Source organism: Lathamus discolor, chromosome 6, assembly GCF_037157495.1.
Source record: "Lathamus discolor isolate bLatDis1 chromosome 6, bLatDis1.hap1, whole genome shotgun sequence".
NCBI classification, from domain to species: domain Eukaryota; kingdom Metazoa; phylum Chordata; class Aves; order Psittaciformes; family Psittacidae; genus Lathamus; species Lathamus discolor.
This window is the reverse complement of record NC_088889.1, coordinates 39347974-39363766: the sequence shown is the minus strand read 5'-3', so window position 1 is coordinate 39363766 and position 15793 is coordinate 39347974. Positions and strand designations below refer to the sequence as shown.

General features: G+C 39.0%; 1 protein-coding gene across 9 annotated transcripts in view; it reads left to right on the top strand.

The window, feature by feature from the left end:
• The window catches only part of MIPOL1 (mirror-image polydactyly 1), a 193929-nt gene extending 178337 nt beyond the window's left edge, over positions 1-15592 (top strand). For all 9 annotated transcript variants that reach the window (XM_065686253.1, XM_065686249.1, XM_065686247.1 and 6 more), the window contains one exon: positions 9903-15592. In XM_065686253.1, coding sequence (XP_065542325.1) covers positions 9903-9969 — 67 coding nt within the window. In that variant the 3' untranslated portion in view covers positions 9970-15592. The remainder of the gene's footprint in view (positions 1-9902) is intronic.
• Positions 15593-15793: the final 201 nt, after the last annotated feature.

Sequence of the window (15793 nt, the reverse complement as noted above, 5' to 3'; positions counted from 1 at the left end):
TTATTGGCAAGTTGCTCAGCTTTCCTCTTCTACATTTTTGCTGTATGTGATATGGGTATAAGTAAACACTAAGTTGTTGGAAACACTGAGCTGTCATAAGGCATGAATCTTTAGGATCAAATTTTATCATTTCAGCCTCACATTATGGAATTCTTGCCCATAGAAAGTATCAGAATTCAGCTTTTGAATGGAAGACACTACAGCTATTAGAGATGCGTATGATGAAATTCTTATATTTAGCATTTAATTCTGTGCTTCATAATATATATACTTCTATCAACTCAATCTTTGATAAGATACTCATAAATTATTTGAAGGTTGTAACAGATGCATATCTACATGTGGTAAAATGGATTCTAGGTGGTGAAATGAAAACACAGAAGACATTTCGCAGATTTCGGATTTTAAACACTGGGATATTTTACTCCATGCTTTTGAGGAATTTTGTGAATCATGATGTAAAACCAAATTTTTATGCTCTCATCAGCAGAAATTAAGGTTTTTTCCCACAGTCAATTCCATTCATATCACCCCCTGGCAGATTTGCCACCAAGGCCCAAGTGTGCAAGCTCACCAGGTCAGAAGAGTTAAAGCTGTCCTCAAAATGAGCTGAAGGTCCTCCAGAGTTGGTCTTGCTCAGGAATTTACTCACCTCCCAGGAGCAGGAGAAGTTTGTTCCCAGTTGGATGTCAGGAACATTGAGAAAAATAGGCCTAGAAGGCTAGTGAAAAAAAATATGTGACCTGTCTAACAATGTGAATTGTCTTGCTAGAATGGTGCAGAAGGCAGTTGGAGACAGTCTGTCTACCAGGTACTGGAAAGAGGTTACTGAAGCTTAGAAGTGGGAAGACTTGTTTTCATCTTAATGGCCTTAAATGGCTGATAACTCAGTAAAAAGCCTATGAAGTATTTTAAGGAGCATTATGCATGTGTAGAAAACACTTTGGTCTGTGATGCTGAGTCTCAACTGGTATTTTAAAACCCCTTGTTTGTGTGTAAATAAGCAGTTAGGCATCTTTTCTGGTTTTATCCCTGCATAGGGGGCCGTGTTGCAACATCAATAATAATAGACCAGCTTCCTGTTGATAGCATCTATATATGATGTATTACAGACATTAAAAGGAGAAAAGGATGTTTAGTCCATGAACTTTTGTTAGTCTGCTACTGAGAGGAGACTGCTCTTAGATTTTCTAGAAATACTTTTCAGGAGTATGGTTGAGTTGCCCTGAAACGAGAAGTTTGTGGGCACCACTGGATTACACCGGAAGGGTGGGGAGTTCACTTACCAGTCTGAGACCGTTATGAAGGAATTATCACAAGTGGGATCTTAATTAAATACTTTCCTCTTACATCCAAACCCATTTCCATTGTTACTTGATCTCTCAGTGATGTAGAAGTCACTCCAGGTTGGGCAGTATCACATCAGTTATGCCAGGAAGGCAAATCTGTTTAAATACATCAAACCTATGTCAAAACCATTATTTTTAATGTAAAGTGGAGGAATTTGATGATGGGTTATCGGAAGGAATTTTCTCTCCACAAGCTCTAGATTACTCTTGGTCATGAGGGTGGAACCACCTGAGAGCTGCCTTGAGCCAGCAAGTCTGCATCAGATTTCGTAAAATATTTGTGGAATCAAGAAAAAAGCTCATGTTATCTTTATTGTTTATGATATCAAGAGGAGTGTGCCAGAGTTGTGCTTTGATGGGATATATACTTGGGAACCAGCCTGAGTAATATATCAGCCTGTGGAAAAGGACCTGAGGGTCCTGGTAGACAACAGTGAGTGAACAGTATGATGCTGGGTTACATCAATAAGGGCATCACCAGCAGAGATAAAGATGACATTATTCCACTCTACTCAGTGCTTGTCAGACCACATCAGGAATACTGTGTTCAGATTCAGTCCCTGCTGTTCAAAAAAGATGTGGCCAGGCTGGAGAGGGTCCAGAGAAGAGCCACAAAGGTGATCAAAGGACTGGGAAGCCTGCCATGTGAGTAAAGGCTGAGGGAGCTGGGTTTGTTCAGTCTTGAGAAAAGAAGGCTCAGGGGAGACCTTATTACCGTGTTCCAGTATTTAAAGGGTGGCTACAAAGAAGATGAAGACTCCCTTCCCACAGGGAGTCACGTGGAAAAGACAAGGGGTAACAGGTACAAGTTGCTCCCAGGGAGATTCTGATTGGGCACTAGAGGAAAATTTTTCACAATGAGTACAATCAGCCATTTGAATAATCTCCCCAGGGAAGTGGTGGATTCTCAAGCATTTGATATTTCCAGTATTCAGCTGGATGTGGTGCTGGGACATCTTGTCTAGACTGTACTTTTGCCAAGAAAGGTTGGCCTAGATGATCTTTGAGGTTCCTTCCAACCTTCTGTGATCCTATGAGCCTATAATTTGCAACTTTACAAGCACATTATAAACAGGACTTCACCTGAGCGTGCTCAGAAGAGGTGAGACTGGCTTGAAATGGGCATCTGAGAAGTTCAGACCTGGTCTTACAGGGAAAGGTTTTTGAAACATGCAGAAGGGTATAATGTGGTGGTTTCAGGCTGATCACAGAATCACAGAATCATAGATTCTATAGGATGGCAAAATACTTTCTATGGGAAGATACAGTAGCATAAGATAAAACTGCTGGCTTTCCCTGAGCAGATGACAGAGACTTCCCGGAAGTATTTGTCAAAAAAAATCCAGGACGCCCTTGCCTATTCATATCTGCACAAACTTTGTAGAAATGCTGTCACTGCAAAGAGTAGAATAGAGTAGGTTTCGATGTCAAGATTTCTCATAAAAGAGACCAGCTGTGACACCAAATGCATGAAAACAGTAATTGTCAGTGAGAAAAGTAATTGAAGGTTATGGAAGGAGGTGCAGGAAAGGTTTATCTTGCTCAAATAGAAATAGTAAACTTTGCATAAAATTGGCATATAAGCTGTCAAACTCAAGCTGGAGTAATTAGGTGGAATTCTGTGATCTGATTAAATAATCTGATGTGTATACTTTGACCTTAAATATGCCAATATATCCTTTATTTCAGTTCTTGCTAATTTTTTTAATCTGATATCAGCCACATGCTCAGATGTGAATGGTCCATCCAATTGTAAGAGCCTGGTCTGTATCATAAGCATGTTGTAGATCTCAATGTACTGAAATACAGATGAGGTTACAGCATAGTTGCTTAGGGTTTATTTTTCTTGTTCATAAGCTCATTTCTTTTAGGCAATCTGTGTATGCTGTCCTGAGAAAGCATTTGAAAACAAAGGAATGATACCTTTCACAAAGTAGCATTAAATCCAGCATAGATGCAGAGTCCTGATTTTGTGTTGTCCTGTGCTGTGTAACAATCTACATCAATAAAGTAGGGTGAACTGCTGTCAAAATAGCCCAACTGTGTTTACCACTCACTTTTCCTGCTGCTAGTGATGGCACAAGGTGAATAGCAATGGTGAGCTCGCTCATAATCTTCCAAACAGAAGGTAGAGAGCAAACAATTTGACAAGATTAGTTATTGTGGACCACAGATAAAGGCTTAATATTTTAGCCAAGGCCTGTGTGAGCCAGGTTTATTTTGAAATATGTCTGCTGTCAGGAGCCCAACTGGCTGTATTTACTTCTAAGTTTAATCATATACAGAATTACTCTTTTGGGCTGAGAAGACTCTGAAAGGGATTTAATAGGAATGATTGTTTTGTGACAGTGCTTTTCAGAGGCAGAATAGTATGCTCTGCCAAATATAAGGCCTGTAAGTTTAATGGAACATACTTTTTGGAGTGACATTACAAACAGCGCTGGGCAGGCAGGAATTGGCGGCAGTGCCTGGAGTGACTAGATTCAACACTGTGGTCTACCACGGTTTAGAGCTCGCTGATGCTGCTAAATCAGTCTCTAAGGCTTGTGTTTTAAGACCAGAAAGGACCATTATTACCAGTGAGTCCAGCCACCTGTCTAACCAAATTTTACTCTGCAATTCCTGCATCAGGCTCAAGGCCACTGCTGAACTCCAGCATGCCATTTAGAAAGACACCCAGTCTCCCATCCAAAAGATGCAGAGGGAACTCTGTTCAGCAGAGAGGCAGCCTAGTGCGTCTGAACCCCATGTAGCCTTTACCACTATTGTGATTTATGAAGGAATTGTCACAGATTGGTGCGTGACCATTAAATACAACTGGCAATGCTTTTTATCATTAAAAAGCAAAACTATTATTGTTCAAAAGGCAGACTTTTGAGATGGTAAAAATACCTGAATTGAGGAATAATTAAAGATTCACTGAACCACCCAGAGGTAATAAGAGTGACGCCTCTGTAGAGTGGTAGATAGGCCACTTACTTACTGCAACGTCATACCTTTACATTCCAGGCTTCAATCCAGTGAATATTTCAGCATTTTATTCAGTCAGAACAGCTTCAACATTTGAAACTCAGAACAAGCCACCCCAGCACCCATTGTTAGCACAGTGCTACTCCCTTGAGAGGGAAGCAGCTGGGATCCAGTTCCCTCCTGCAGATAATAAAGCTGAACCAGTTTCCTCCAGCCTATTGAGTCAGTGATCCTACCCAAGTGACTGGTTTGTGGATGAGACTAGTATTACAGCAGCTTCTCATCTCTGTGTTATTTGTTTTCTTGACTTTTACAGAAAATGCCTGAAAATGAGTACTCCATTTAGGATTTGATATTATATATGAAAGAGGAAGACTGAAGGAGAGGAGAGGGAAAGCAAAGGAATTTTTTATTCTTAGATTAAATTAGGGGAATTTGTTTGCATGGCCACTCACCAGTCATTCACTGAGCTCTACTGCTAAAACTGCTTGTAATGCTTTTGTCCAATGCATTTTATTTACCTAATATATTTTCACATGTGTGTTTTTTTAAGGGAATTAGTGTTAGCAAAACACATTCCACAAAAAGACAGGAATCATGCAAGTAAGGCCGTCTTCATAGCCTGAGCCTAATCTTATCTACTGGAAAGATAACCAGGGGTTATAGTTTAGGTTCATAAGCCTTTATATAGCATTTCAAAATCCAGGAGGGTTTTGTTTTTATCACTTAATTCCTCCATCTGCAGGTGGAAGCTATTGTTTTCTGCTAGTCTATATATTGCTTTGCAGATTAGGACATAGGCTACTTGAAGTATGCCCTTTTCTTTCAGTTTGGTATCCATTTTGGCTATTTCTAGGGCATGATGCCCTAGAAGAGCACTCTGTGGCTGTTTAACTCTGTCGTATTCAGAATTGTGGATAAAGGCTACTGCTTTCCTTTTGGGGTGAGTTCCTTTGGCCAGAGATGGAGCAGTATGAAGGATGTACTGATCTTTGTGGATTTACGCAGTTGCATAGTTTTTACTGATCCCAAAATACAAGTTTGTCTAGTTTCAAGCTAGACTTCTTCAGCAAAATACATGAAAGGGGAGAGCAAGCCTAAAATGCACTGAAGAGTCAGCAGTTGAGACCCATAGGTAATGCTTTTGCAACTATATGACCAGCTTCTGGGCTCCCAGAACACAGTAAGGTTTTTAAGTCTGCTTTATGGAAACTGGTTCTAAAACCAAAATTCTTTATTCTAAGGGGAAAAAAGCTCTGTAAGACTTTGCTAAAAATGAAAAAAGATTGTCTAACAGTTCAGGAACTATGTAAGAACACTCCACATAACATCATGCAGTCCACACAGGCACTTTCTCAGATGTGCATAGGTGATACGAGATCATAGTTTGAAATAACTGGAAGAGGAGAATGTCTGGGAGTTTGACCTGGGGAAGACACACCTCGCAATGTTCTTGTTTAGGGAGTCTTCCTCTAAACATGAGGACCTTCTTAAAACTTGTAACACTTTTAAAAGTACATATTCAAACTTGTAAAAGCCCCTCAATAAAATCTTTTTATTTCTTTATTAAAATACAGATTCACCTGCTTAATTCCAAATTTGAATTGAGCAAGCATTAAGGCACTGCAATTCAAGACTCCTCAGAATGATGCATCTTTTGCTAACTTAAAAGTAACGATGGACCAGATGTCTCTTTCCGACTTTGTAGTTGGGGTGTTTTTTTTTATTTTTCCATTTCATGGAAGCACTGAGATGACGATTACAGAAGTAAGGAATGTAGATAAAGAATATTTCTATCTCCCATCTTTTTGCTTTCCATGGATGCAACTTCCATCTATCCTGAAAAACACACGGCTTTTTGACCTCAGGTATGTTCAAGTCAGTATAAATAAAACCGAAGTTGTACCTATCCATCTGAATACATAGTTCGTTAGTGTATTTTAAATGGCATTTTGCATGCATTTTGCATGCAGACATGCAGTAATTGTGCAGAGAATGCTGAAGGGGTATTTGCTAAGAGAATTTACTTGTTAAGGAACAGATTTTCTAGAACTATTTAAGTACCAAGAAAAAGCGACGGTCACTTACTGGAGTTGTCCAAAATCTCTAAGCAAGGAATTGAAATCTGTGAGAATGAGGAGTGAGACCTTAAGAGGCTTTGTTGAACATTCCCAAAGGTGCCTATCTGTCCCTGCACATTTGGAGCTCCAGCACTGAAGCAGAGATGCCCACCATATCATTCTTCTCTCTGACCTAAAATACAAACCCAAATACTTTCTTCTTGAATTACTTGTTTGGTTGCTTCATAAGATCAAATTCAGTGATTGTCCATGCTTATATCGCAGGAGATGATACTGCCATATTGCACATTTAATTTGTATTATTAGGACTGTTCCCTTCACAAGCAAAAAGACAAATGTAATTTGTTATATCTGTGTCTTAGGATGGAGTCAAACATAGTCAGCACTGCTTTCAGTTAAGTAAAGTCTAGTGAGATTATACTGGCAAATATATCATGGTTGCATAAAGTGATAAAAGTTGCTTTCTTCAGATCAGTGTCTTCTGTATTTTGAATAGAACTCTTGAGAGCACCAAGACTTTTAGATGAGTTCCCAGCACCTCCCATTTGTCTATTTAGATATTGAAGTTACCTTTGATCTTGAGGTATAAGACTATTCCTTCAGTTTACCAGAGATTAAAATGCCTAGCCTCCAAAGGGTCTGCCTCAACATCCCACCAGGCTGGGTAGGGCCTTATCAACAAGGGGCACCCCTGGCAGGTAGTACCTCATTGACACAAATGGCTTTGTTAGCTGCCTTTTATTACTCACAAACTAAAATGTAGCTTAGTGTGAGTCAGGATGGCAGAATTGGGCCACTGGTGAACAGTCCTGGATTATCATTCCAAAAAGGCCCCTGAGGCCTGTAAGCAGAGATATTAACCACTGATACAGCACATAGCATTATTTTGTAGGCTTAAGTGGGATTTCAGAGGCATATTGGGTCTTGTGTCTGTGTAGGGGTGAATTTTGCCCTCTGTTATTTTATCTTATAAATAGCTGATACAGTCTCTCTTTTGCATTATTGTTTAAATCTCTTTCAAAAGTATAGTTTCTTAATCCCCTGCAGCTTTTTTTCTTTCTTTCTTCTAATAAAGAATAAATAAATTTGCAAATCCACACATGGCTGAAACAAAAGGCAAATAATCCTTGCACGGTTTGTATTTGGTGTGGAATACCTCATTTTGATGATTTCAGTCATCATTCATTTGAAAAGCAGAAGCTATGATTGTTAAGCCTCATTATTTTCAATGAAGCCTGACAGTTTCAAGGTTAAACAGAAGACAGCTACTTTCATCCCAGTGGTATTTCTCTTCAAACATGGGCAGCTCTTCGCTAACTTGTTTTGCTCTGGCATGCAGTGTCATTGCTTGGTCACAGAGTGGTGCACATCTAAGCCAAATTGCTGGACAGTGTAAGCAGTGACCTCCAACCTATTGTCTCCCCAAAAGAAACCTAAATTATTGAAGTCATTTTTCCCCCACTTGTATAAGCCACACAGTACTTGTTTTGAACTGAACAATGATTTAAATAAGCCATGGTCTCAGATTTTACTATTTTTCTGCTATCTTCCAGAAAACAATTTGCAGCCCAAACCTTTTGTTTGGCCAGACAGTTTGAAATGTTTCTCCTGTGCTTTATGTCTCTGAAGCACATTACAAGGGGTGCTAGTGTTAGAGAGACCTCCACTGATAGTTAAAGTAGCTGAGAAAACTGTAATGCTTCTGAAGATACACGCTGTTGAAAGTGAGGATTGATCTGCCATTGCTATCTGAAATCTCACATGGACTAACTGATTTAACAGGGAAACTTCTCAGTAAGAGAGGCTGAGGAAGCTATGACCTATCAGTAATCACTGATTTAAGAACATCAATTTATCCACTGTGAGAAAACTTTCAGGAGCAAATAACTTGTGAAAGCCCTAACTTTCTACCTGCGTCGACTGACTGTACTGGGTTGTGACTGGATGCTGCCTCCATGAAGACAAAGAAGTGCAGTAGAGGTACATTACAAAATCAGGAAAATATGCACCAGTTGGTTAAAAAGGGAAAGCAGTACTCAGAAAACTGAAGGGAGAGGAGTAGCCAAGCAGTACTTTTTCACCTGTGCTTTCACTCCTTTAGAGTCCCTGTGGAACAGCTTGAACCAGATGAACTTTTCACATACATTTCCTGGTGTCTGATAATTACATTAGGGTGGTGAATTCTTAATCTCATTTCAGGAATTAAGTCACCTGGTGAGTACAATGAAAGGTGTAGCTTCGTGGTGCTTGGTGGTTCCTGGAAAACAAGTGTTTCAATACGTACCATGTACATTAGTCATGACTTGTGGCAATAAATCCAAGACTTGTTAACTAGTTTTCCTATGCTGAAGTTACTAATGCATCCATGAGATAAAATTAATTTTTCAGGTTTGATAAAGCTGTTATTTTTGTTTCCTATCTGCATTCCTCATGTTGTGTAATGTATTAGGGAAAAAAAGAAAATAAAGACTGTCTTTTCAGATAAAAAAAATGGTCAACTTTGCAACACTGTATACAACTATTTGAACCTGCACCTCTTTTTATCCATTATGGAAGTTGTGTATATAATACGCTGGACACGGCTCTTGACTTGTTCTACTACACACAGTGTCTGCTTTTATATCGTTAGTTTATTTGTAGGACAGCTTTCACTGAAGGATTCCATGAAATACAGATAAATGGAAGGAATACCTTGAATGCATGATTATTGGAGTGATGAAGATAAATGTGTGCAAATGGAGAGCTCGGCACAAATTTAGCCGTTTCCATTCACCTACATATTTTAACAAAAGGAAAGAATTAATTAAGCCAGTGAGATGCTGGACATGCTTATAATCTCTGCCTTAAAACTGAGAGGATTAGGCAGCTCTCTGTTCTGCTTACTTGGACTGTTATTTTGTCTGTAGTCATGTTGACATAATAATCATATTGGCCACCTTCAAAATGTCATCCTCAGATCCTCAGAAACTTGGCTCGTTGAGTATTTTGAAAAGTTTTTTACATAAAACACATGGGGGTTTAGGCATAAATTTATAAACCGGACAATAAAAGTATCTGCTGGATAATGGGCAAGGTAGTTTTTAAGGGAAAACAGCAGCTAAGTGTTACAGTTAATGAGAGCCATGGACCACTCATATTTAAAAAACATGCTAGAATTGAATGTCCTGCTTACACCAAAGTGTATAGGTGCCACAGGATTGCTGCACAGGGTTTTGCATTGATGCCTTAAATGGACCTCAGATACTACATATACCACAAAAGAATAGTGAGTTGATATATATCACTGCCTGCAAATGGGCTGGGTTGTAGGTTAAAAAGTTTTCCGTAAGTTGTCTGCATTTTCCCTTAATGTCTGTCTTTTACAGTAGTGCTTTGTTTCTGAGCATGACCACCACCAGGACAGCTTGGTTCAGTGCAAACACTGTCTCTTTCAGCCAGAACATTCCTAACGTTAGCTTCCTTTTTTTTTTCTCTCCTCTCCCTCTCCCCTGCCCCCTCTCAGGTTGGAAAGGCTGGTGGACGTCCTGAGGAAGAAGGTTGGAGCAGGGACCATTAGGACCGTGATCTGATTGAAAGCTCTAGTCTAAGGAAGCATTCACATCTGGTGACCAGGCTGCTTCATTCAGCACTGTGTAAACACTAAAGCCTTAACTTAGCAAACAGTTGTTAGAAGTGGGACACTCCAGCGACATTCCAAGCTGAGATAAAATCAAATCATAAATGTTTAACTACTTTGCTGCTGAGTTCTGTGATTTGTTGAAATGTTTCACTGCAAACAGATATTTGTTTTTAAGCAGATGCATTGTGGCACTGTGTACTGTGGAAAATGATGTAGATGCTTATTTTAAGAGTCTGTCCTCTCAGTGTTACTAGACTATAGTCTGCTGCAAGGCACAGCTTGATCACGTTTTCAAATACTGCAGGCTTCAGGTGCAAAATCCTGCAAAACAGTTTCAAAATTTAAATCTCATGTCATCTGTGCGACTGCCAGCAGTCCAGCATTTGTATGTTAAATTTATTAATTCATAAAGTAGGTTCACATTTGAGAACTATCTATGACTAGTGTATTGGAGATTTTTTCTGTCTTAGCCCGCTGAATTGCAGGTAGTGACTGTGGCTACAACTAATGGAAGGATACATGTATAGCTTTATACAGTAGTTATATAGCTACTGTTAGTACATGACATTTCCAATGTACATTAGAAAGAAATGTACAGTTAGGTTTCACCAGAGGTACAGCTTCATAAATCCCAACAGGAAAGACTTGTGACGTTGTAAAGTATCTTAGACAGTGAAGATTTCCTGTATTGTTAATAGCCAATCGTCTGTCCTTTCCTTTGAGGTGAAATCTCTCAGATATTCAGAAACCACCTTATAGAGTTAAAATTTGCCTTATCAGTGTAAGTGGGTGGGTTCATCACTCCCTTCCTACAAGACTTTTTGTCTGCTGCTTCTAGACCTCTGATTGCTCTGTAGTGCTGCAGTACCATCCAGGCTGGGTTTGAGTCCAGCTTGCCAACCCTCTGCTCTGTGTACTCCTGACGTGCCCTAGGACTGAACTCAAAGGTGGAAGGATAGACTCCCATGGTGAGGGGCAAAGTTGTGAAGAGGAAAATTTGGGGTACACAGATGTTATATTCCTCTTGCCTACTCTGCTTTGTGTTTAATGTTATGCTGTCTTCCCTCTTAGTGTTTGCTTGTACAGGTGTCATGATAGCGCAGTCTAGCTGAAGAAAATTAAATTTTAATTTTAGATAGGGGAAGACATTTCAATGACTGTTTTTCCTTTCAAGCATTTCCATGTTAAACCTTCATTGTCTGCAGACCTAAACTCCTCCTAGTTTCATTCAACCAAACCTAAGCACTTGCAGGGAGATAAGTAGCATTCCTACAAGCCAAATTTACCCATGTCACCTCCACAAACTTCTGAAGTGCTCCTTTTTGACCTGTGGTCAATCCTAAGATAGCCAGGGAGTCTGGAGTCTCTCCGCTCCACCTATCGAGTAGGAAGAAAGTTTAATGCTTCCATAGCAGAGGACTGTCACTGCTCAGCTCCCAGCCCTTTCACCATCTCCCATGTGCTGCTGTCCAATGCTTGGGCCACTTAACTGCTCTTTCTCTGGCTATCCTCACTGAGCTTTAGTGCACCAAGCAAAAGACATGATCTCCTGAGCTGTCACTGCTGTTGAACCGTTTCTGCTCTAGGGAAGTGGTGAAGAAAGAATAAAGATAAAGATACAAGGACTGCCATACAGTGCTAGACCAAAGGTCCAACTAGCCTAAAGACTGCCTTTGGCAATAAGCAGAAGATGCCTAGGAAAGGGTATAAAGTCAGGCTAGCACTAGTGACCTTTCTCCCAGATGGTGTCTCAGCATTTTGTTATTTAGGAGATTTCTGAACCAAAAGTGGTGTCTTTGTATTTAGCAGCATTTTTTCATTACCTGTTTTTGAATCCATTTAAACTTTTAGTATCTACTTGTTCCTGTCACAAGGACTTATGCAGTTAATGGTGCATTGAGTGAATAATTATTTCCTTTTCTGTGTTATGAACCAGCTTTATTCGTTTGTTATAACCTATTTTTTGTAGTAGAGAAACAGTGAGCAACCATTTGTTAATATTGTTTTCATGTCCCTTGTGATTTTACATATTTGGAATCTTCCTCTCAGCATATCTTTTCCAGAGAGAACCCCTAGCCTCCTGTAAAGGATGTGTGCCATGTTTTTAATTGGCCTCATCATGCTAATCTATTTCTTTTCCAGTTCTGCAGTGTTTTTACTGAGGCAACCAGATTTGTGCCTGATATTCAAGATACAGACAAGTCAGGACTTTAACAGTTGTCACAATCATAGAATCATAGAATAGTTAGGGTTGGAAAGGACCTCAAGATCATCTGGTTCCAACCCCCTGCCATGGGCAGGGACACCTCATACTAAACCATCCCACCCAAGGCTTCATCCACCCTGGCCTTGAACACTGCCAGGGATGGAGCACTCACAACCTCCCTGGGCAACCCATTCCAGTGCCTCACCACCCTAACAGGAAAGAATTTCCTCCTTATATCCAATAAGATATATATAATATAACAGACAACAATGATGTTGTCTGTTTTATTCTCTATGCTACTTGTAATAATTTGTAGCATTGGATTTCCTTTATGACAGACTGTTTCTTGGAATTAATATTTCTGTAATAATAACAATTCTAGATCTCATTCTCAGTTGTAATATTCAGCTCAGAGTTCATCATAGGGTTTATGAAGACAGTGTTTTCTGAATGCATAACTTTGCATTTATGGGTACTGACTGTAATCTATTGTTTTATCGTGCATTCCCCGGTGACCATGAGCTCCTGCTCCATATATTTTCACACCTTATTTTTATTACTCACAGTAACTTAGTATCATCAGCATTTCCATGCTGAATATGGTGACATAAAATACCACCATCTCCAAATTAACTCCCTTTTCAAGGTGATTTCTTAGTTGAACAGCATGGGCTCTGGGACAAAAACAGTAGTTACAATAAGGTAACTTTCCTTCACTGTGAAAACGATACATTTATTCTTACCCATTGTTTTAATCTAACTTAGAACTACTTATTTTTCAATATAAAGATCTTCCCTCTTACTCTGTGGCAGCTTTGACAAGGAAGCTTTTTGGCTACTTTGGAAATGCAAGTTTACTAAATCAGGGCTTGTTATCCGTGCATGAATGTGCTAAGTTCCTCCCTCCCCTATGAGTATCAAGAGCTCCTCACCTTCACCCAAGTCTTTCCACCTCTGAGCAAATAATTTTGTGAGTGCAGACTTCATACAGCAAGACTGTTTGACCTCCAGCCTCTTGTGCCCAGTGGCTTTGTTTGGAAAAGTAGGATTGGACAGGCAAAAGCCACCTAGCAGACTGGATGTCAGATACATCTGGTTGTGGGTAATACATGATTCCATAAAATTAGGCAGTAATTTTGTCTCATAATTTTCCTTTTGATACATTGTACCTAAGGTGAAAAAGTGTTTCCTGACTCTGTCTTGTACAAAGTAGCCTGAAATTTAGTGGGCTTTTAGTTAGGGGTTTTTATCATCCTGTAGGTAAACTACTTTGAGTCATAATTAAATTAGGTGTCAATTTTAAAATTCAGCAAGAAATGTTTGTCTTCTTTGGAAAGGACCTTGGGAAATTTACTGTGCTGAGAAGCAAAGATTCAGAAACGGTTGTGTTATCACTCTTGCTAACAACCTGGTGTGTGGTCTTTGACAAATCCCTTAGTGACAGTCATAAAAGGTATGCAGCCCCTAAAGAGGTGCCTAGGCTCCTCGAGGGAGTTTGCAAAAGCATCTGTGTGGCCAATGTCAAAACACTTTCGCTTCTTCACCAGCTGAAGTGAACACAGGTCTCGTAATGCAGGCCCAGACTTTAGTGCCCTCAGGTGAATTTCTGGCACTGTTGAACCCAGTCTGAGTTTTGTCTTTTAGTGTAATAAGAGCAGAAATTCTCATCTGGTGAGTAGAAATAAGTAATAATAACACAGGTTAATTGGCTTTTATTATATAGTTTATTAATTATGAACTGATTGATGTCTGCATAGTGCTCTGAAAGTGAAAAGAAGCCTACTCCTATACAACAGACAAATGCAATTGTCACTTCTGTCCTAATTTATGAGAGAAAGATGAGATTGCATCTGATTACGTACTAGGAGTAGCAGTTCATTTGCCTCCTGATGGAATAACTGTTCATGATGAAAGGTGGCTCACCGTAGGCAATGCTTATGGTGATGGTAGTAATTATTGGTCAGATTAATGTTCCTGCTGTCTTGAAGAGCACTGAGATACTCAGAAACATCTTTTCCCTGTGAGATTTTATGTGTTTCTCTTGATGATCCTGCAGCACGTTATGCATTGGAAGCCATTTCTGGTATATGCCAGGGTAAAATATGTAAATAGCGTCATGTTGGCTCGGGATAAGAGTGTTATTAATGCTTTTCAGCACTGTAATTATATTCATAGTAAGCCTTCCCTAAGCCCTCACTAATTAACAATATTGTGACAAATCAACTTTAACAGAAAAGAACTGTGGACCTTTAGTCTTTTAATACTGCTTTTCATTCAGCCTACAGCCCAAAACTGGTGGCATGGTTTTCTGTTCTGGTGTTGGGAAAACTGCTGATATTTGAAAAGTTCAGAGCCAGCTCAGTCTTGTTAGTGGAATCCTGTAGATGAAGTTGGTTTGATTCCTCTTTAAACATATTCACAAGAACGTAAGAATTCATTATTTAATTGTTAATGTAGGGGAATATTAGAACTGCTTATATTAGAACTTAGAAATAAACCATCATATTGAAATATTTTACTAATGTCAATATGTTGTCATAGGTGCATTTATTTATTCCAAATAACAGGACATTTTACAGGATACCTTAATTTTCAAATTGAATGGCTTTATAAATATTCTTATCAGGTGATCAAGAGTTGTAACATCTTTAATCCATGTACACAAATGAACTTCTTATCTAAATGTCAGGATTTCTCTATGCCTCTATTTTCTTCGTTTAGACGGTTAGGAAGACAGTTAGGTTTGTTGGGGTTTTTTGTTGTTAGGGTCTTTTTTTTTCTTTCTTTCTTCTTAATTTGTACTCCAGAATATTTTTCTCCCATGCAAAAATAAACTATGAGGCACATGAAATCACTGACTGGCAGTTTCTCTGATACTGTGCTTGCTGTGATTGTAGCATTACATGTACTAACTCAGTGCTGTACCATTTCACATCAGGTCTGCAGAACTGGACTTTTCTCTGTTTGTTCTTCTCATGCATTGGTAAATAAAATGTATTCAGAAGTCCAAAAAACCAAAGTAGTGTTCTCATATTAGGTTGATTGTAAGTCAGCTGTTGAGCTTCAGTGGTCTAAACATTTCATTCTTCAGTTTTGTTGGGAGCGCACGTGTTCTGGGAGGCTTTTAAACAAATACTTGAAATGGTTGAAAGATTTACATTGCTAGTGCCTAGCTAAATATGTAGTCTTTAGAAAAGACATGGTTTATCTTGGCACCATTTGAAAAACTCAGATATTTTAAACATTTGTTAAGTTCAAGCTTGCACATTTGAACTAAAAGTTTGCATTCCAAAATTGCATCTCAGGTTACCTGACTCTCTCTCTTTTGTAATTTTTAATCCCTTTATTAAAATAGTCTGCAAAAGGAGTTGGGTTAGGAGTGTGGTTTTTTATTGCTAATTGTAAAATATTGTCATTAATTTAATCAATTTTGAGGTAACATTTACTTGGTAACTCTATTCAACTAAACATCTGAAATGCAAAGCCGGAAGTGTTTTCATAATTTAGGACTTCCCTAAATTCTGGTAGCCAAGACTTAGTTGTAAAATCAATCAAATACAGAAAGAGT